This window comes from Danio aesculapii, chromosome 14, assembly GCF_903798145.1.
Source record: "Danio aesculapii chromosome 14, fDanAes4.1, whole genome shotgun sequence".
In the NCBI taxonomy this organism is placed as follows: Eukaryota; Metazoa; Chordata; class Actinopteri; order Cypriniformes; family Danionidae; genus Danio; species Danio aesculapii.
The window spans coordinates 17386746-17408142 of NC_079448.1; the positions used below are offsets into that span (position 1 = coordinate 17386746).

General features: G+C 36.6%; 1 protein-coding gene across 1 annotated transcript in view; it reads left to right on the plus strand.

Annotated features, from left to right (window-relative positions):
- nexmifb (neurite extension and migration factor b) overlaps positions 1-20042 on the plus strand; it is a 133458-nt gene extending 113416 nt beyond the window's left edge. Inside the window, exon 3 of the mRNA XM_056472801.1 lies at positions 12278-20042. Within this exon, the coding sequence (XP_056328776.1) occupies positions 12585-16280 (3696 nt within the window). The 5' untranslated portion in view covers positions 12278-12584 and the 3' untranslated portion in view covers positions 16281-20042. The remainder of the gene's footprint in view (positions 1-12277) is intronic.
- Positions 20043-21397: the final 1355 nt, after the last annotated feature.

Genomic DNA, 21397 nt, shown 5'->3' on the forward strand with positions numbered 1-21397 from the left:
AAGAACTGTGTTCAGGCAGCTGCACAATGAAATGTTAGTAAGACAGCTTCATTTTGGTATCTACTGTGTGAAAGTAGCATATTGCACTTTAGTTTGTACTTTAAAATACAAGTTTCTTGTATCTGTGGTTTAACGTGTCCAACACCATTCCTGTTTATATCTTTTCAGTCTTAGAGAGGCAGCAATTACAATTTATTATAATTTTTATTATTATAAAAAAAAATTGTATTATCGATACTGATTTTTGCAGACTTTGATTTTCGTTTTAAGAACTATAATTCGCATCATATACAGACAAAAGTATACATGTATTACATTTTTATCGTAATACAAAATGAAACGTTTTTATACTTTATAACTTCATATTTTATACTTTATAACTTCAAACAAATGATTATAATTGTAACTTATAATAGTAAGTATAATAGTAAGTGCTATTAAGTAATAATAGGTGCAGAGCTCATGTTTTGTGCCCATATGACAAAAAATAATTGTTGTTTGGGCCAAATGAGAGATGTCATAAGTATAAGGCCAACTAGATGTGTTCCTTATAATAATAATAATAATAATAATATTAATAATACTGCTCCGGTTTTCCCCACAAGTCCAAAGACATGTGGTACAGGTGAATTGGGTTTGCTAAAATTGACTGTAGTGTATGAGTGTGTGTGAATGAGTGTGTATGGATGGATGGATGAATATTTCATACATATCATACGTAGACAAAACATATGCTGGATAAGTTGGTGGTTCATTCCACTGTGGCGACCACAGCTTAATAAAAGCAGTAAGCCGAAAAGAAAATGAATGAATGAATGAATTATAATAATAATAATAATAATAATAATAATAATAATAATAATAATAATAATAATGGACATTACGATGGCGCTATGGGTAGCACAATCACCTCACAGCAAGAAGATCGCTAGTTCGAGCCTCGGCTACACACGGCATTTCTGTAGTGTATGTGAGTGTGTGCAGGAGTGTTTCTCAGTATTTGGTTGCGGCTGGAAGGCCAACCGCTACGTAAAATATGTGCTGGATAAGTTGTTAGTAAAGTAAACCACTGATTAATAAAGGGACTAAACCAAATATATATATAATTTTATTGTTTTACATTTTATTTAATTATTTATTAATAGTGTGTATTTTTGTGTTATTATACCTTTGTTCAGGTTTTATCTTGTTGAAGCAGGCTGGCCATGATACATACAGTTAATATATATATATATATATATATATATATATATATATATATATATATATATATATATATATATATATATATATGAGCAATACCATAACAGTAGTAGTGCGATATGGCTGTATATTGGCACTGGTGTGCGTTGCCTTAAGCTGGATTTATTCTTTCGCCTGGCGCCACATCTCTCACCTCCGCTGACTGCGCGTGCACCTCACGAAACGGACGAGGCTTTTATACTTGCAGCGTTCGCTGTTGTGATATTCTTTAAAATGACAGGGGGCAGTCAAAAGAAACTGTCTGTAAAGTCAGATGGATAAACAGAGAAGGAAAAAGTTTACGGAACTACGTCATATCATTAATAACATTCAAGATTTTGAAACAAATTATTTTTATTATTTTTATAAATTATTTTAATGATTATAAAATTTTTTATAACCATTTAAGATTTTATTTAATCAAACTTTGATGCATCACTTGCTTTTGTTCATATCTCCGACAACAGAACATGAGTTGCTCTACAAATATGTTTTATTTATGGAAGAATAAAAGCAAAAAAATACACTGTCTAAAAAATACAGATGGTTTTTTTTTTTCTTATGCTAAAAAGGCAATAATGGTCCAACATTCCTGACCATTATCCCCAATAAAGCCTAGAAAAACAGGCATCGGTATATTAACCGTATTATTATTATTATTATTATTATTATTACTACGGTTAATTATTATTAACCGTAGTATTATAAACCGACAGGTTGATATATTTCAATTATCAAAAAAATAATTTGTTCCTTCATTTTAGTTTTGAAATTAAATTCTAAATTGTAATATATACATCAGTGTAAAACCTATGACTGGTGGAAAAACACATTTTTTTAATTGTGTACATGGGTCTCCACTTTGCCATGGCCTCTTTTGGCTTTAACAAACTTATCCCTCAGGTTTTTCCAAACTTTTTAACAAAAACTTTCCTCCTTTCCCACGGCTTTTGCAACTTCTAGCCAATAATTATTGATCATCTGGTTATCTGGTTAAAGATGTCTGTACATGCGTACCTGTTTCAGACAAAATCTCTTCAAAGTGATTCATATTCAACTCAAATCAAATGTGGCGCCGGCCGAAATTATGTCGCACATACCCAAAGCAAACCTCCGCAAGCACAGCGATGACGTCACACTGAGCGTGCACTCAACTGAACTAGCGGATGCGTTATAAACCGCGTTATAGCGGATGCGATTATAAACCAGGCTTCAGTGTCCCATCAATATGCAATATACAGCCATGTCGCACTGTTACAAATGTGATATTGCTTTTATTTAACAGTTTGACGGCATAATCGTCTATATAAAAAACAAAAATCAATTACTTAGAGACTAAAAATAATTTTTTATGAGGAACTACTTTCTTTCACCATTCTTTCACATCTGCAGTTGATGTCAGAACAGCAAAAACCGTTGCTACTTCACAAACATCATTTTAGAGCTAGTATTTGAATGATTTTCTTGCGTAATGTCTAAAGTGATGACAAAACAGGTGATTTTGCTGACATTTTAATGAAATGCCATCAGTCTACAGAGATATCTCCCAGTATTTCTCTGTTGAAACGTTATTTTGACGTCCAATAAAAACCTCAAATTACATTGATATTTGGTTGATTTTAGGTTGTGTTGGAAAATGACCAAAATCTAAAGTCTGGTAGATGTCATAGTAGTAACGTCCACACAACGTCAAAGTGTAACATTAGTAGACGCTGATATTTGGTGGATTTTAGGTTTATTTCAGGTTGGACATTGGATATTAACGTCAGCCTGACTTTGGGTTCTGACGTCTACCCGATTTTCATTTCCAAACAAAATCCAACGTCGTCAAGACATTGGGGTACGTTGGGCTACAACGTCAATATGACATCATGTTGACATCCTGTACCTGCAGGGAACATGTATTGATTAGTTTGCAATCATAAACTTAAAAACAAAGCAATATAGAGTCCTTCTATATATCTTGCTTACTTTCACATGAAACACTTTAATATCTTTATTGTAGCAGATAGCATGATTTTTGTCCCAGTGGGCTGATAAAAACCTGTACACTGATGAATATTCTGTAAAGCAGAGAATAAAATAAGTTTTGTGTGCAGCACACGACAGTCTAGCAGATCAAAAAAAATTTATTGTGTCATTATCAAATATGTTATTATTGACCTTCTTAGTAAAAAAAATTACATTTTCACTAGAAATTGCCAGTTTTGTTTTTCAAAAAAGGTCCAAGGTCTGTGGTTTTCATATTTGAAGAGCAAATCTGGCGCATAATCATATTCATGATCCAATTTCACCATCTGTGCTTCTCTTACAGTAATGTAGTTATTGAGGGTTGTTTGTAGCTCAAAGCCACATGTGCAGATAATATATCACCCAAGAGCTGAACCTTTGGTAAACAGGAATTTCATTTGGGCATATTTCCCCTCTTCTCCTTTGCAAGTTCACCCCAGTTCTGTTGCTTCAACAAGGCAGATGATGTCTTCCAAGCCTGGCAGATGTAAGGTGCATAAGAACATTGACACTTGGCAAAACTTTGGCCAGAGGAGTTTGGCCAGAGGAGAAATGGTTGTGCCCAACTGAGCCTGGTTTCTCTCAAGATTTTTTTCCTTCATTTTAGTCAATTGGTGAAGTTTGTTCTTCGCCACTGGCTTGCTTGGTTTAAGATTTGTGGAGCTGTGCATCAATGGATTTGCTCTTTAATGTTTGGACTTTCAGCAGTGAAAATTAAGTCACACTGAACTGAACTAAACTGAACTTAAACTTAAAATTGGACTGACACAGTTTCAATTTACTAGAACTTCTATGTGAAGCTGCTTTGACACAATCTACTGCAAAAGCGCTATAGAAATAAAGATAAATTGAATTGAATTGAAAACATTAGCAAAGCCCATATGCTCTCATGTAATTGCCCATGGATGTATGCAATCCAGTCAGTTGCCAACTGATTAAACATCCTAGAAGATACAGTACATTTCACAAATCTGATTAACAGCAGTTCCAGATTCCAAATGTTTGTTTTGTAGGGTGCTGAGTGCTTAGCTGTCAGAAAGAGCGTGATGTCACTTGCGTGATGATGCACATCACAGACACGCTGCCAGCACTCAGCCATTGGTTAAGCTCCGTCGCAGAAAGTTTTAGCTACAAAGTGAGTGCCCTGAATACAGATGTGAATCAACAAGTCTCCACAAGTAAGAATTCAGACTAAATAGTTGATAAGAGAGAAAAGACTAATGCAGTGGTGTGGAAGTGGTTCGGCTTTTTATGTTTCAATAAACGTATAGTTTCGTTGCTCTGCAGCTTCAAACCAGCGGTGTCAGAAGAGAAGGCATTGAAGCAAACACAGATGGTTATGAGGCGGCGTGTGGGATTTAAATCAAACTTCACTCATTAACATCTCTCAAACATGTATGAAACTTGCGCATATACATATAAACTTGATGCATGCATTCACCCGCATACACAAGCACATAGATATAAACTCGATCCTTGCATAAACACCCACATTAACACGCGCACGTACAACTCGATACTTGCATATACTCAATCCTTGCATAAACACCTAAATTAACACTCACACATAAACTCTCTGCATGCTGGCATATAGCACTCACGCAAACTTACGAAATAAAATTCTCAAACATATTCATCAGGAATCTGGTTGTTGCAAAGCTGATGAAATAGAAAAAAAATTGGATCAATAGAGGTATTAAAGGTGTTAAATAATGAAAATGTTTTTTATAAAATAATATAAAATTTTAGTCTGTAAGAGTCTTAATTATCATATGCATTTGTTTATATGACAAAACATGTCTTTTTGACTCAAGAAGGTCCATACTGACTCCAAAGGCAGATACTGATAAGATCAGGGCCTGGTATGTGGACTTTGGGGGGTTTTACGATGTGGTCACATGTTGATTGGTCACTTTGAATGTCTCAGCATTTGGGCTTTAGTCACATGGTGAAGAAAGAGACAAAATAGGTGGTAAAACGCTGCTCTGCCTCTTTTCCTGGGCTGTCTTTTCCTGGTCTGCGCTCTCCTGCTCTGCTTCTCTCCTCCTCTGGTGTCAATCTTCTCTGCCTCTTTGAGGCCTACTTGCTCTCTTTGTCTTTCTTTTCCTCCCCCTGTGTCTCTCCTTCTACCTCTGGTAACTTTAATTTTACATTTAAGCTGGGTACAATTTATATCATATGTTTTATCATGTCATATTTTATCATTTTATACAGTTATTTTGTATTTAATTCAGTTGTAACCATAGCAAGTTATTGTCATTAAATCATTTCATTTTCAAAAATTTGTGAATTTTGATTTAAACTTTTGATTTAACATCAACACTTTACTGTTCCATATTGCAATTCAATACAATCACATAATATCAATGCTCTCCCACATTTATAGCTATTAATAATGCCCTTATTTCCGTTTTTGGTTGATTGCAGAAGAATGGTTTGACTAGAAATGTACAGTTTTTACCAACATACTGATAACTCTTTAGTCATTCGGCAGAACTACAGTTCGAACCACTGTGGTTAAAACCCATTCCTACAAGTCTATATAAATAGACTATATAAAATTATAAGAAATATTTTATGTCAAACCTTTTTAATTTAATTGGGTAATTATACACAAATATAAATAGACAGATAGAACCCTTATAGGACGTTCAAGATAAAAAGTAACCAGAACTATGAATATACTCAAAACACTCTTTTCTATTGCAAATATTAATGTAGCCTATACTCTTTTTTGATTTTTTAAAATTATTATAGTTATTATTATATATATATATATATATATATATATATATATATATATATATATATATATATATATATATATATATATATATATATATATATATATACATATGAGTCTGAGAGTTCTAATTTTTAATGTTTATTTTACATTTCTTGTTTGTAAAGGCTAAATACAAATAAAAAGTGAACAAAAAATTTTTGTACTGTTTTTATTTTAAAAAAAAAAAACTAAAGTTGTAAGAGCCTGGAGGTATTAAACACTTTGCAAATTCAGTGTGCAGACATTTGTAGGTACAGACATACATTGTGTGCATTCTTGGCAGTTTTTTCCTGGCTTTTTAATATTGTTATATTTAAATTTAAATTAAGAAATATATTGTGATCTAAATTTTTGCCATATTGTCAGCCCTAGGCTCAGTTCAATGAAGTTCAAGCCAAGATGACAGAATGAGCATCCTAGATGTCTCCTTTACTGTTTCGGATAATGTCTTAAGGCTGGGACACACCAAGCTGATTCTCTGTGTTGGTTGTTGGTTTGGTGTGTTCCGCTCGTCGCCTCTCATCAGGTTAACATTGGAGCCCGGTGGCCTGATTCAGCATGCAGAATCACTTTCAGGTGTTCACTAAAGAGCTTAAGAACAGAAACTGAAGTGACGTAGCTAGTAAACCATTCAAGTCAAGAAGGAACACAAGAAGGATTTCATTACATTTTTTAAATATTTACAAACTATATGAATTATTAGGGGTGCATGGTGGCGCAGTGGGTAGAGCTGTCGCCTAACAGCAGGAAGGGTGCTGGTTCGAGCCTCGGCTGGGTCAGTTGGCACTTCTGTGTGGAGTTTGCATGTTCTCCGCATGTTGGTATATATGTCCCCATAAATGATTATTCCTTTAAAAAAATGTGGAATATTGTGCTCGTCTATTATCGTACACAAATTGTACTAAAGCTGGTACCATAAAAGTATACATTTGTAGCTAAAAAGTCCATATTAATTAATGTTCCCTTTGAACCCCTCGGGGAGAACCACCCATGACAGTCCTTGTAGGTCCTACTTTTATTTGTACAGATTGCATAGATTTTATTTATATATTGCTATGACAACTTTCGGTAAAGTTATGAAGAACGAAACGATCCTGGATCATGTCAAATCATCAATAACCAAATCCCCTAAGCACTCACTTTTCATTACATGGTCTCAGACAGCCTGATACTTAACGTTCAAACACTAGAGGGTGCAAATTATCTCAGGACTTGTACATATAAATCAATTTTTCAAGCAGGCCAAAAAAACATGAACTGCCAGTGTTTGACAAATAGAGACACATTATGTGGTTAAGCATGATTTTTTTTTTCATGTTAATTTTATTTTTAGAACAATTTTTGACTACTTTCTGCCTAAATAATTCGTTCTTCATACATGGATTACTCAATTAGCTGGATTTGGTTATTGACTATTTGACACAATCCAGGATTGTTTTGTTCCTCAAACTCATCCGAGAGTTGTTGTCATAGCAGGCTTATTTCATATAAACAGGATTAGGTCAGGTCTTTTCAAGCAAAGCTAATACTGAAAGTATGCACCAACTGCTGATGTTCTTATAGTAGTAGGTATATACACTTGGATAAATAGTTTAAGTTTAAGTTTAAAGTAAAAAAAAATCTATTAATAAAACTTATGCAATCTGCACTCTGAAATAAAAGTACCAAAACTGTCATGGGGTGGTTCTCCCCAAGGAGTTCAAATAGAACATTTATTATTATCGACTTTTTAGATACAAACACAAACTATTTTAAGGTACTGACTAGGCTTGGGCGGTAATATGCCATACTGCAAGATCTAAAAATAGCAACAGTGTCAGTTTCAATACCGTTATATTGTTATAAAAACCAATGTACTTATATAGGAGACAAGTATTATATATTAAATATTATTTATTTAATGCCTAAAAATGCGTATGCGTGATTGTCATCACGGGAAAGTGTGGAGAGAGAGGTGAGGTAAGATGGCGAGTCGCACACCAAGTGACCTGGTCTCAAAAAAGAACAAACTCTGCAGTTTGGCAGTATTTAGGGTTTCGACCGATCGAGAAGGGAGATGTGGTAAATACGAACTAGAGGTCTGCATTGAGAGCATGATGCTGTGCGTCGCTGGCTTGGTGCTGTGTGTGTGTGTGTGTGTGTGTGTGCGCGTGTGTGCGTGTGTGTGTGTGTGTGTGTGTGTGTGTGTGTGTGTGTGTGTGTGTGTGTGTGTGTGTGTGTGTGTTAGGGGTGGGCGGTACACCGGTGTCATAGTCATCACCGGTGTGACATTGCGCCACGACATGGATTTTCTAATACGGTCAATACTGTAATAAATCAATTATGCGCCTTGAACGGCTGCATTTACATCAATAATAGCTAATTCTAAATAATAAGGCATTCAATTTTCTTCAAACGTTCAGTTGTGGTCTGAATACATGTCCTTATACTACAGGGCTCGAAATTGCAACCATTTTGGTCGCATGAGCGCCCGAAATTTAATCTATGCGCCCTCATAATATATTTGGCAGCATTTGTGTGTCTGAATATAATGGTTGTAGTGCAATCTGATTTGATTTTCTCTAAAAACTTGCTGAATCGCTCTACCCTGCTGCTGTATTGGTTCATAGCTGTCAGTCACTCAACGCTTCCCGCTGTCAGATAACAGGGAGCTTTTGTTACTGCAGGAAATGCAAACGGCTAAAGAGTGAAAAGTGCACAGGTTTGCAAACCTCACCTAAAGTTATAATAATAATAATAGTAATGGCGCAGATGACAGCGATCATGACATGAGGTAAATGTTGATCCGCCAGCTAAGATCAATCGAGTGTTTTCGGAGAAGGTGCCCGAATCTCGATGCGTTGCATTCTCCGCGTGTTCAGCGCAAATGTCCGCTAAATATAAAATCTAATACTGTACACATCATCGCCAAAGAAACTCAACTTTACTAAGTTTACACTGAAACTACGGCTCATAACAAAGAGCGGAATTGCGCTGGTGGTCATCGCGAGAATCCTGCTCTGTCTGCTCATAAATTGGTGTGGCTGACTCGCCTGCTTTATTCCACCAACACAGAGAAATGAAGATCAGCTCATAACGAGACTGAGCATTTACAATGACCCAAACCCAAACTTTTAAAGAGTGATAGAAGTGAGACTTTCTTTTGTCCGTTCTTCCTTGAGATGTATATTATTTTGCTATTGAAAGTAATACCATGATATTATACCGTCACCGTTCAAAAGATGAAAAATACCGTGATATTAATTTTAGGTCATATCGCCCACCCCTAGTGTGTGTACTAACCCAGCTTTAGTACAATCTGTGTATGATAATAGACATGCACAATATTCGACTGTTTTTTTCTTTAAAGTAATAATAATTTATGCAGTCATGCACACTTTTTGACAGCTAATATGACAGTGATTTGATGCTTCGCAAAAGTTGTAGACATCTTTACCAATATCAAAATGCGTTTTTGATGCAAAATTTATTTAAACAGCCATTTATTCCTTACACTGATTAAAAAAAAATTGAATAGGCCTATAGGCTACTATAATAAAGAAAATCTGGTCTAAATGTAAAACTAAATAAATAGATTAATACTCTTGACACATGAGAGTGTAAAGTTATTGCATATAATATTTAACAAAACGTTTACCACGAATTTTATGTAATTTTGCTGACGTGGATAATTGAATATTAATCAGATGATGTCATTTTGCTGCTGTGCCGTCAGCCAATCATTGCATTGCTGATCATGATTTGAAGGCTCAGAGATCTGTCCTTCACAACACATGTAGAGATCTCAGATCAATTCATCCAGACATTTTAATCTGATTCGCAAATTTGTTTGAAGAACCAAATTAGCCAGAGATCAGTTGGCAAGATTAAAAGATTCAGGATCTGACAAATTATCTGAGAGTGTTTCAAAGTAGGCTTTGTTCACAGACAAAACCATGAGCTGGTACTATGCAAATACACTATATTGCCAAATGTTTTTGGACATCTGCCTGTACATGCAAATTAACTTTAATGACATTCCAGTCTTAATCTCTCAAGGAGTTGGCCCACCCTCTGCAGCTATAACAGCTTTAACTTTTCTGGGAAAGCTTACCACAAGGTTTATGAGTGTGTTTATGGGATTTTTTTAACCTTTCATCTGGAAGTGTTTTTATGAGGTCAGGTTAAACAAGAAGGACTGGCTCGCAGTCCCCACTTTAATTCGTCACAATTTTCAATTGGGTTGAGGTCAAGAATCTGTTTAGGCCATGAAGCATTAACACTAGAACTGCCTGAGGTCACTATATACCTAAAACTGCCAGTGCAGGTAAATTTTACCCATGCACAAATTCTGTTAAGAAATGGCTAAAAATATATTATTTTTATGTCACTGTGTTAACAAAGTCATCAAATGATAATTTCTATTAATCAATTATATTTTTGCCTTAAATCAAATAAACCAAATGTGCTTCAGGGGGTTAATAATGTGTCGGTGCTCTTTGAATATGAGACTCAAAATCAAAAGTCCATGGCACTCAAAATGCACAGTTGAAATAAAACAAATAAGACTTTCTCCAGAAGAAAAATTGTTATAATATACTGTTGTTGTTATTATTATCAAATACTGTGATCATTTCCTTGCTCTGTTAAGCATCATTTGGGAAATATAAAAAAATAAAAAATTCAAACGGGGGCTAATAATTCTGACTTCAACTGTAAGGGAACATTTTTCTTGTAAAAATTTATATAACTATAACATTTTTATAAATAGTTTTATTATAGCTGATGTATACTTGATTTATAGTTTAACTAGGAGAACTACAGCAACAAAACTTGAACATTCATTGTTGAGTTGAGTTGGGTAAAACATCTCAATTTGATTGTGTGCTGTGTCCTTGTGTCACTGATGCAACCCAGACATTGGAATACATTTGACACTTGAACAGTTTAAATTATTTGGATGAGTGTCCAAAATCTTTGGCAAGGAAGTGTTACAAATTAAGTTACAAATGGATGTGGATATATGGATGGTACATATGGATGTTTGTGCAGAAAGTAACACTGAGTGAAGCTGTTTGGAATAGTATATCTTTTTTGTTAGCTTTTTTCCAAGTAATGTGCAGTAATGTGAAACTTTGCATAACTTTTAAATTCACAAACAGCTATATTACAGCTATATTGCCACTGTATGATATAACCACTTTTTGTGTTTACACTGAACAGGTCTGATAAAATATTTGTGTCTACTTTGTGTTCATTGCGCTGTGGTGACCATAGATTAATAAAGGAACTAAGCCGAAATGAAAATGAATGAATGTAAACCAATCTATCTGTATAAACTTTCCTCATATGAAACACTGCTATTTTTCCTTTATATCATAAACATTTTGAAAAAAAGAAGCTCAACCTAAATATAAATAATTTTACTACAGAGTTCAATGAGCACATGAAACAGCATGATATGAAACATAAATATGGTATAAAAACATTACATTTTGATAAATAAACTGAAACTAAAACTTAAAATGACAAACAAAATCTCTGCTATTCCATTACTGAGACCAGGGGTGTCCAAACTCGGTCCTTGAGGGCCGATGTCCTGGAGAGTTTAGCTCCAACCCTAATCAAAAACACCTGAACCAGCTAATCAAGTTCTAACTAGATATACTACAAACTTCCTGGCAGGTGTGTTGAGGCAAGTTGGAGCTAAACATAGAAGGACACCCCTGTTTCGACACCCCTGGTCTAAGTAATGGAATAGACCAGGTTGTCCAAACTCGTTCCAGGAGGGCAAGTTGGAGCTAAACTCTGCAGGACACTGGCCCTGCAGGACTGAGTTTGGACACCCCTGACTTAGACCAAAATAAAAAAAAAATATATATATATATATATATATACACACACATATATATATATATATATATATATATATATATATATATATATATATATATATATATATATATATATATATATATATATATATATATATAAATCCTGACTTAACCTGTCTGGAATAAACCTTTTAAAATTCCATAAATTTTCAGAAATTCCATGACCCATGGGAGCCCTGTTGATATTATCTTATGCACAATTCATCAAACAAACACTTAAACTTTAATCTCAAATACCTTTTTTTCTTCTAATGTAACATCCCACTTTTGTAATAATTACTGTTTTCACATTAAAGAAGTTCAAATTGTTCAGTTGCCTTTTAAATATTCCTGTAATGATCTTGTACTTGTTTTTTTCTTTACCTAGGTTCACGTGATCTGAAGAGTAGTCTACAGTCGTATGTGCCCACAGAGCTTTATGATGTTGCAGATGCTGCCTTACACACATCCTTCACATCTGCTGCAGTGAGCACAAAGCGAGGCAATTTGTACTGCCACAGCGTTAAACTGGCCTTAAAGCACCACTTACCTTGGCCACTTTCAACACAGTCTCTTTTAGTGGACCGCCCATCTGATGTGTCAGCAAACCACAAAATATCCCTCACACCCTGTACTGTCAAGGGCTTGAGCCCCAGGGCCTTTCAAAGGAAGACCACATTCAGACTCATTTCACCATGATAGAACCTGCAAACATAACTGGGCTGACACAGGACTGTTTGATTCAACAGAGTCGCACCTGTCCAGGCTGCTACGTTGAAACTAAAGACATGTCTAATGTAGAGGCCAGTATCAACCTCAAAATGACTGACATGAACCGAGACTACAGCACCTGCCCTATCTCTGATATTAACATGCAATGCATGAGCACAAGTGAGACAGGAAGTTATGGAGACCAGCTCCTCTCTGACCAGCTTTTGAGCTTTCCTGTCACTAAAACCCAGTTGCTGGAAAAGAAGGACACAGAGAAAATAGACTTAGATGATCCAGCCTCCAAAAACCTGTATGAGAGCCTGTTATTAGACAAGTGCAGTGGTGAGGATGGCTTGCTTACTAATCCAAATCAGGACTGGGGTTACTTTGAGTCCTTTATTAGTGAGAGTAAGATGGAATTGCTGGATCTTTGCTCCAAGAATGAGCTATCTGTAAATCTCTTCTCCGAGGAGGATGTGGACAATTACATGTTTGATGATGATGATGATTCCACTCTGAGCAGTGATGTGTGCTCGTTAAAAATCCGCTACGAGTCCTTCCAGGACAACATTAGGGAGAAAACCAATGTTCTGCAAGAAGAAACCCAGTTCAACTTTTTCCCAAGTGTCTTGGTAAACTGCACAAAGAAAGAGAGCAGTGTAGTGAAACGAGTTGTGGATGAGGCACCACCTAAATCAGAGGAGCTTGGATTTCAGAATGACAACAAAGGGGATGGAAATGACAGTTCCACAGAGCAGATGCCTGGTTACAACCCCAAAATGAACTATATTATCGATTCAAGTAACTCGGCTGATGATTCAGGGGAGTATAGTGATGAAAGCTCTTCCACCATTTGCTCTTTTGACACCTTCCAAGACAACAGACCTAAAAACTTGTTCTCTCGAAAAAACGCAAGCTGCTCTAACCATCTGAACTACGGATTACGGGCCAAAAGAAAATTTAGGTTTAGTGACGACTACTTGTATTACGTTGAGTCCACTGATGGAGAAAGAAACATTGAAAAGCGAGAAAAACCACCGATTGGTCCGAAGCAAGAAGAGGATCTTGACTGGTGCCCTAAAAAGAGACGCAAATATTCTCGCAAAGATCCACCTGTAATAATCAAATACATTATCGTTAACAGGTTCAAAGGAGATAAATGCATGGCTGTAAAGCTGGGCAGAATTGATTCATCCGACACGACGGTGAGCTTAAATGAGGATGCAATCAACAAATATGAGAAGCTTTCACCTCTGAAAGATTTCTGGCAGGAGAAGCAGAGAGAAAGAGAGGAACAGCTTAAGCTGGCAGCAGGAGATAAACACAATTCTCACCATCATGCCTTTAGTTCCAGTCCCCCCAAAAGGAAATATAAGCTAGCAAACAGGCTCAGAATTCAGAGAATTCAAACTGTGGAGCAATCACCCAACACGCAGGGCCCCTTTGCCTCTGATCCTAGGCAGGAGGTTTCTTCTACAGATGAAACTGCCTCCATGGGAATGCCATTAACAATAGCCACCAGCTGTGCAAGCACATTAGACTCAAATGACATCATACACACTGCCGCCCGGAAGAGCAGATCACAAGAGAGGGAGGAAAGGAGAATAGGGAATAAAATATTCAGAATACATAAATTCAGAAGTGAAGCCAGACTTAGGAGCAAGAAAATAAGAGACCTTGTGGAGAATAACGAAAGCATGACAGACCTGACAGAAGTTTGCTCGCTGCAGAAAAATATGGACACAGTAGGAGGTGCAGAAGATAAAAATGTCAGCCCAGCTGCACACATTCCCCATTTGTGTGAAAGCCAAACAGCTAATGCCACTGAAAAATTTGCTTTTGTGTCTAACACCTGCTCCTGTAACAAAGAGTCATCATCTGAGAATGTGGCTGCAAGTGTTTCGGTTATTCCTGGAGGCTACCTTCAAACACTGCTGGATGCCTCTGATTCTTCAGGTAGCACTGGTATCCCGTTTTTCCCCCAGCAGACCCAACACCCATTGGAACTCTCTTTGGAAAAGCAGCAATTCACCTCAATTCAGCTAGCACAAAGCTGTGTTCTTTCACCACCGTCAGAATCAGAGCTTCAGCAGTCACCCCAGAATTGCCCGACTCTTACCCAGATGTGGCAAGCCCAGCTTCATTCCAACCAGCAGCAGTTTGCCACTGCAGATGTTGCTGAATCTGCAATTCAACCAAACAGCTTCGATGGAGAGATAGCTCTGCCTATGTCTGAGAGTCTGACTGTGTCAGGATACAGCCAGCTGAGTCTAGAGAGCAACAGAATGCTTTATGAAAAGAATTACATGCCTGAGCAGCCACTGCCTCCTGATGCTGAGTTTCAGGCATGTCAGGGGCAGCCACAGTTTCAAAGAGCCACACTCCACACCGACAATGGTCGGCTCATCAGTTTCGACTCAGTTGGTTCGCTGTCAGCTACTTCCAGCAATTACAGCTCTCTGAGTCTTAAGTCTTGTGAAAAAGATGGTGAGGATGATGTGAATGAGGACTTTCTGGCCCACTACAGTCCCAAACTTGTTATTCAACAGAGTATTGATGCAATCACACCCCTGAGAGAGTCTACAGATTTGCTAGACATCTCCAACTTCACACCAGATAAATTCAGACACGCATCTTTGTCAGAACTGTCTCCTCCGGAGACCCCTAATTTATCCCCTCAAGTTATGGGCCGTGAGATTAAGATAGTCGGGAAGGCCACTGACCTCCAAGATGGAGTTAAGATGTCATGCACTGAAAACATGGACTGGAAATGCAAGATGATAAAGCAACAAGATCTAGCTAGATATTCAGTTGAGGGTCACACATATCAATTGAACGTGTTTAATGGCGAAAACAACTTAAGCTTGGGGACAAAGCAGGAAAATCTAGCTAACATTGATGGTGATATGGTGAATACATTTAAGGGGACTAAGGCAAAGAGGAGAAATAGCAACAAGCCACCTGCTGGGCAGGGCACCAAAAAAACCAAAGCCCCTAAAGTCCCTAAGACAGACAAGGGCAAAATTCCACGTCAAACTTCGCGAACATCTAAAAAGCTAAAGACTTTATTGGACGAGAAAGGCAGTAACAGCCAGACCGAAGGCATTGCTTATCTGCTCAAGGACAGTAGCTCTGAGGAATGGACAGGAATTGGTTGTTCAGAGAGCAAAAGTCAAGTCCACGATGACCAGAGAGAGTTTGAAGAGCCATCCAACATCTTGTCAAACATCGTCTCAGGGATGGCCGAAGTACAGAGATTCATGATGGCCTCTGTTGAGCCAATATGGGGCCCTGCAGCAAACGTAAGCCTGCCCTCGGAAGCTAACAGTCTCAAGTTAAAGACTCTGAAAATCCTTGCAGGAACTTCATCTGATCCGAAGAAGAAAGGCACTTTGAGTACAGGGGGCACAAAAGGCAGAAAAGGTGGGACGAAAGGTGTCAAAAATCAGGCAAAGTTCAATGCCTCCTTACCTTTTTTCCCTCAGCTGGCTTTGGGCTGTAACATGTTTGACAAGCCTAACCTTGGCGTTCCAGGTATAAATGGGCCTGCACATAAAAAGATGTACCGTCACAAAACCAGTGCGAAATTCCCTCGGATTGAAAATCTAAAGGGCACGCGACCTGAACGAGAGCCAAATAAGGACATATCGTTAATGGCTTCTTTTGAGAAACTGAGGTAATATTTTATATCTAGCTGCTGATGCACGTTCCTCACTTTCCCCAATTCCTCTTCATTTCTTACCATACCTACACTGACTCAAGACCAGAGATGCATGGAATTATGTTATGCTTTAGAATCCCCACCTTCTTTTTTGCCCCCGAAGAGGATATTGATATCTTGCATGAGAAACTTATTGTACTCGCAAACTACCTATTGATTGATTGTGCAAGGCTTGATTGAGATTTAAAATTACCATGGCTGCATTTTTATTCTGCGTTCTTGTTTTGCTGTTTTCTTTCTCCCTCACAGTTGCTAATTAGTTTTTGTCTGAAGAAGAAAAGAACAACTTTGATAAGTGCAAATTCTCTTTTTGGACTTTTTTGTTCAGTTTTCAGTGGATCTTTCTGCCCTTATGTAATTATATTTCTCTCTTCAAACATGTAGCTATTAAAAAAAATGTCTTTGTGTGAAACAAGCTCCCCCTTTTGATTATGTATGCTGAAACGGATGCCCTCTCCTCTCTTTTTACCCCTTCACTGCCTGACTTTTGTTTTTTTAAGTGTGAAATGCTCAAGATGACCTTGTCTAGGATAACATCCCTGGTACATCCTTAAATATCGACAGCACACAGTGGAACCATTTTGTAATGAAGACATATCAGATTAATGTTGTTACAGTTACTTTCTTACTGTTGGAATGTACTTATGATTTCCCCTTATCTACTAACGACTGCTTTTTACAGGATTTGTACTCTAGATTGTCTTTAAAAGAGACTATGCCATGGAAATCGCAAAATGCTTCTGTTTTACTTTAATTTATATAATAATAATAATAATTAACAGTGGTTGTCTGAAACAATACTCCTGGGCCCTGTTTCAGGAAGGAGGTTAAGTGAAAACTCAGAGTATGTTAACCCTGAAATGAGAGAAACACTGGCTTTTCAGTTCCAAAATGGCAGGTTTGTCAAACTCGAGAAAACAGGGTAAGGCAAGCCTGTTTCTGAAAGAGAGGTAACTTTTAAGTCAGTTACCATGGTAATTTACTCTGTGAACCTAACCTTGTCAGGAGCACGGTTTGTTCTCTAAACTCTAAGTTTCTGACAGTTTCCTCCCCATTTTTTAAAGACAAAGAGTGTTTCTCGCCTTAGCCTTAGTCATTCATTGCCTACATTTCAGTCACACAAAGAACAAAGTTACGAGAATGGCTTGTCCTTTTTTTGGGAAAATTAAAATTAGATTCAATACCATAGTTTTATGTTTTACCTTTGATATTACTGGAAAAAATATATAATTAGCTAAAATTCACTGTCCTTCGACAGGGACATGTACTTTAACTAGATTAATGGGATTATTAGTCATTCTAAAAACATTTTTTTCAGTACTGCCTACGTTCTAATTGTCATATCAACCTCTACCACTTGATCAATAAAAAAGGCAGACACACAAGTGCACTTTTGAATCTGTTAAAAACCTAATTTTAGAAATGTTAACTTAAACTGATCACAGTGTGTAAAAGTGGGAACCTCAAATTAAACATTTCCACTGAACATTAAGCTAAGGTTACATGCATTCTTGTTTTGTCAAATTTGTTGTAGAAACTATGCAGTAGCCTGTTTTATGAAATTAATGCAATCACATCTAAAATAAAATAACTTCCAATTGCCCACTTTTTCAAGTGAAAATTCTATAAACGTCTATTACATTACTTATTTTTTGTTTACATAAATACTTAAATACTTTAAATACTAAAATCTTACACATTAACTTGAGCAGTTTCTTGAGCTTGTCTCTGTTTCGCCAATGCAGTGGTGTTGCTTTTTTCTTAAAATATATGGTCATATTTGCTATACCTTTGCATGAGCACATCAAGTTCAGCTGGAGAAAAAAAAACGCAGATATTTTTTTTTTTCAATTGTTGCCATGGTGGTAATATCTGCGCTCTATTGATAATGCCTTTCAATTAGTCTACTCAGATTTGATTGATCTAACTCAGATCAACTGTTCTGAAACCGAAAACTCTTTTTAATCTCTCCGTAAGTCAACTCAGAGTTCAAGTTTAAACTCCAAGTTGGTTAAACCTCCTTTCTGAAACAGGCCCCTGTTAGCAGATGTATTATTATTATTACTATTATTATTATTATTAAGTATCATTGTACAAAAATGCACTGTTTGAAGGAAAACATGATTTTTACATGTGTGCCAAATGTAAGCCTGCGCACATTTATAATCTGTATGAAAATCCTGATAAATGCTGGCTGTTCTCTTTCATGACTTGACGAGATCTGACCTTTCTTTTCTGGTTTGTTGTTTTATTTTCTTTGGGGACCCTATCGCGTGAAGAGCACCTGCAGCTGACAGTGGTACAACCACTCGACCAAAACAGCTAAACTCTGACCAATTTTTACTTTTCATATCACATTCAATGTACCTCAGCATTACTTGGGCTTTGAATTGAAAAGAGAAATGAAGATGAAGAAAAATGGACACGGATATTAAAGGATGGCATCTGTCAGGCTCACAAAATACTGTAACAGACACTGGGAACGTAATTTTTTTTTTGAATGGAGTGCTTTTGATGTTTCAGAATCTATAAATGATGGCCTTTATATCATTTAGCTATTTGCCATAAACAATCTTTTCCCAATATGTTATGTTTTATTTAATTCAATTCATTGGTGTCACATAATTAATATAGTAGTAATGCAGGTTATCCTCACAAAACGTCATCTTAATTATAGCTTGGAGATCAAACGCGTTCTGATTTATTTGGCATTTAGCATACGTAGATTATTAGATGACACCAAGAGTTGCTCTAGGAGGACATCTCAGGTAAAGTAATGCCTTACCGATAGCTTTTACCTTAGGAAGAGTTCATTCCATCCCCTTCTGCCTATAGCCGGCCATAATTAGCACCGAGATGATGCTGATAAGGAAACTGCACACGGGCCGCTCCGCTCAGCCATCTCGCCTGCCTTTTCTTATTTCTGCCTGTTTTCGACTGAATGTACTTCAAGTTTTTTACAGCGTGCCACTGTTAAGCTGCCTCCTCCTACTGGTGCTAAGAAGGTAATTGTATTCTCCCAGAATTGAAGAATCAGTGAATATTAGAATTGAAAACCCTTCTCCTCTCTTTATGAATGTACAATATATGGTTCTGTTTGATGTATTCACAACACGATTCGTCGTCATTAATTGGACTTGCTTTTGCCTTTTCGTTGGAGAAATTACTGAGCTTTATAAATATTGTCTAGAGTTGATAACCAGAGGGATTCTTAGCTCTCGACGTCACAAAAATATTGTATATTTTTCTCTGTGCCAATTTGTAAGATATTTTGTAAGTGTATATTTTTCTTAGAAAGTGCTGTGAAGTATTAGTGTGTGCGTGTGTGTGTGTGAAAGAGAGAGAGAAACCTTTTTTGTGCCTCTACAGGCAGTGAAAAGGATGTATAATGACAAGCTTTTGGTTTTAAAAACCAAAAATATTACGAAAACAAAAAATTATTAAAAGGAAAAGACTACTTTTTGTTGCAAGTTTTGTAAGAGGAAAATGATCTTGTTGTGAGAGTGTTGTGTTACTGTGGAAAACATATAGGCAAAAAAAACACTGCAGACAAAATTGTGAACTATTTGCTGTTTTATAGATTTTCATGTAAATTATTCTTGTATTATTTTATGTTGTATCTGTTGCAAAGGTTTTAAATATTTGTGATCAAGCCTGTATGGTGAAATGTAATATTGGTAATTGCTGAGTTTTGTAATAATGTTTATGGAGTACATATACAAATTAAAAAGGAGATTTTGAATGCTGCCTTTTGAATGTTGTCACGTTTCTTCCATCACTGTGCACATTCTTAATTACATTGTTAATGATTTATTATAAAGTTTTCTTTTAGGGTTGTGTTGAGGATTAATGTCAGGGGGAACATTTGCTATGGTGGCTAAGAGAGCTTAACATGTTGCAATGGGGTATATGGTCCATGTATCATTCGTTTATTTGATTATTATGCATATATAAAAGTTTCATATATATTGTTTTGAACATTCAATAGTATAGGTGTATATGCAAGTAATTGATAGGTCATATGCACGTGTTTTATGTATGAGTTGATAAGCGAAGTTTATTTAAATCTTACAGCCTCATAGCTATTGACCAATCGGCTGAAAAGGGGCATCTCCGTCTCGTGCACGCACACACGTCAAAATCTCTTTTTTGGTGTTTGTTTTTTGATCAAACAAATAAATGCTTTCGTTTTTGTTTTGTGTTTGCTTTAATTCTCCGTTTTGAGTTAAAACAGGATAACAGATGAGCTTTTGTTTTGTTCTTTGTGCCTACAGAATAACAGTAAAAACAGTAAAACGGAATATTGACTGTTTTTCTGGTGTTTTGTTTTCCAGAATAAATAGAATAAATGAATGAACGGATGATACACGGACCATATATGCACACAGACTTTTAATTTCAGCCAGCCCCAGGGCTTCCGGTGAATTGTCATTCCATACAAAATCGCAGAGTTTAAGATCTGGTTTCTTTAAAAAAAAAAAAAACAGCGATCTTCACTGCCTGTCTGAGAAACAATATAAAGTGGGTATCAGACCAAACAAGAGGCACTGCATTAAATTCTATTTTTCCCCTCCATGTCTATAAATTATGGAAATTAATTTTACCTCAGTATTTTGAATGGAGTTTCTGCGTTTAAACCAATGGTCTAAAACTCAATTCCTAGAGGGCCGCAGCTCTGCATAGTTTAGCTCCAACCAGCTACAGCTTACAACTGCTTAATAGCAAAGTCCCTTTAAGGAAAGTAATTTCACTCGGCGGCCATCTTTGAAACGCCTCTCAGGCAGAATGCTCAGGCATTTTGTTTGAATGGGGAAGCATCAAATTCTCAAAAACTACTTGCCAAGCTTAAGATTACATTTCATATTACGAATAACCAATAAAATTAAACAACTCTCTCTTTAATTTAATTTCTAAATGTTGGTACACAAAATCTGCAGAAACTCACATCTGATCTGAGCCCTTCCCCTGGAGAATTGTCATTCTATAGCGATCGCTGATTGGCTCCTGTACTAGAAGGCGGGCTTTATTTGCCATATAGCTTTCGCCAATTGTCTCCTGTACTAGAATGCGGGGCTT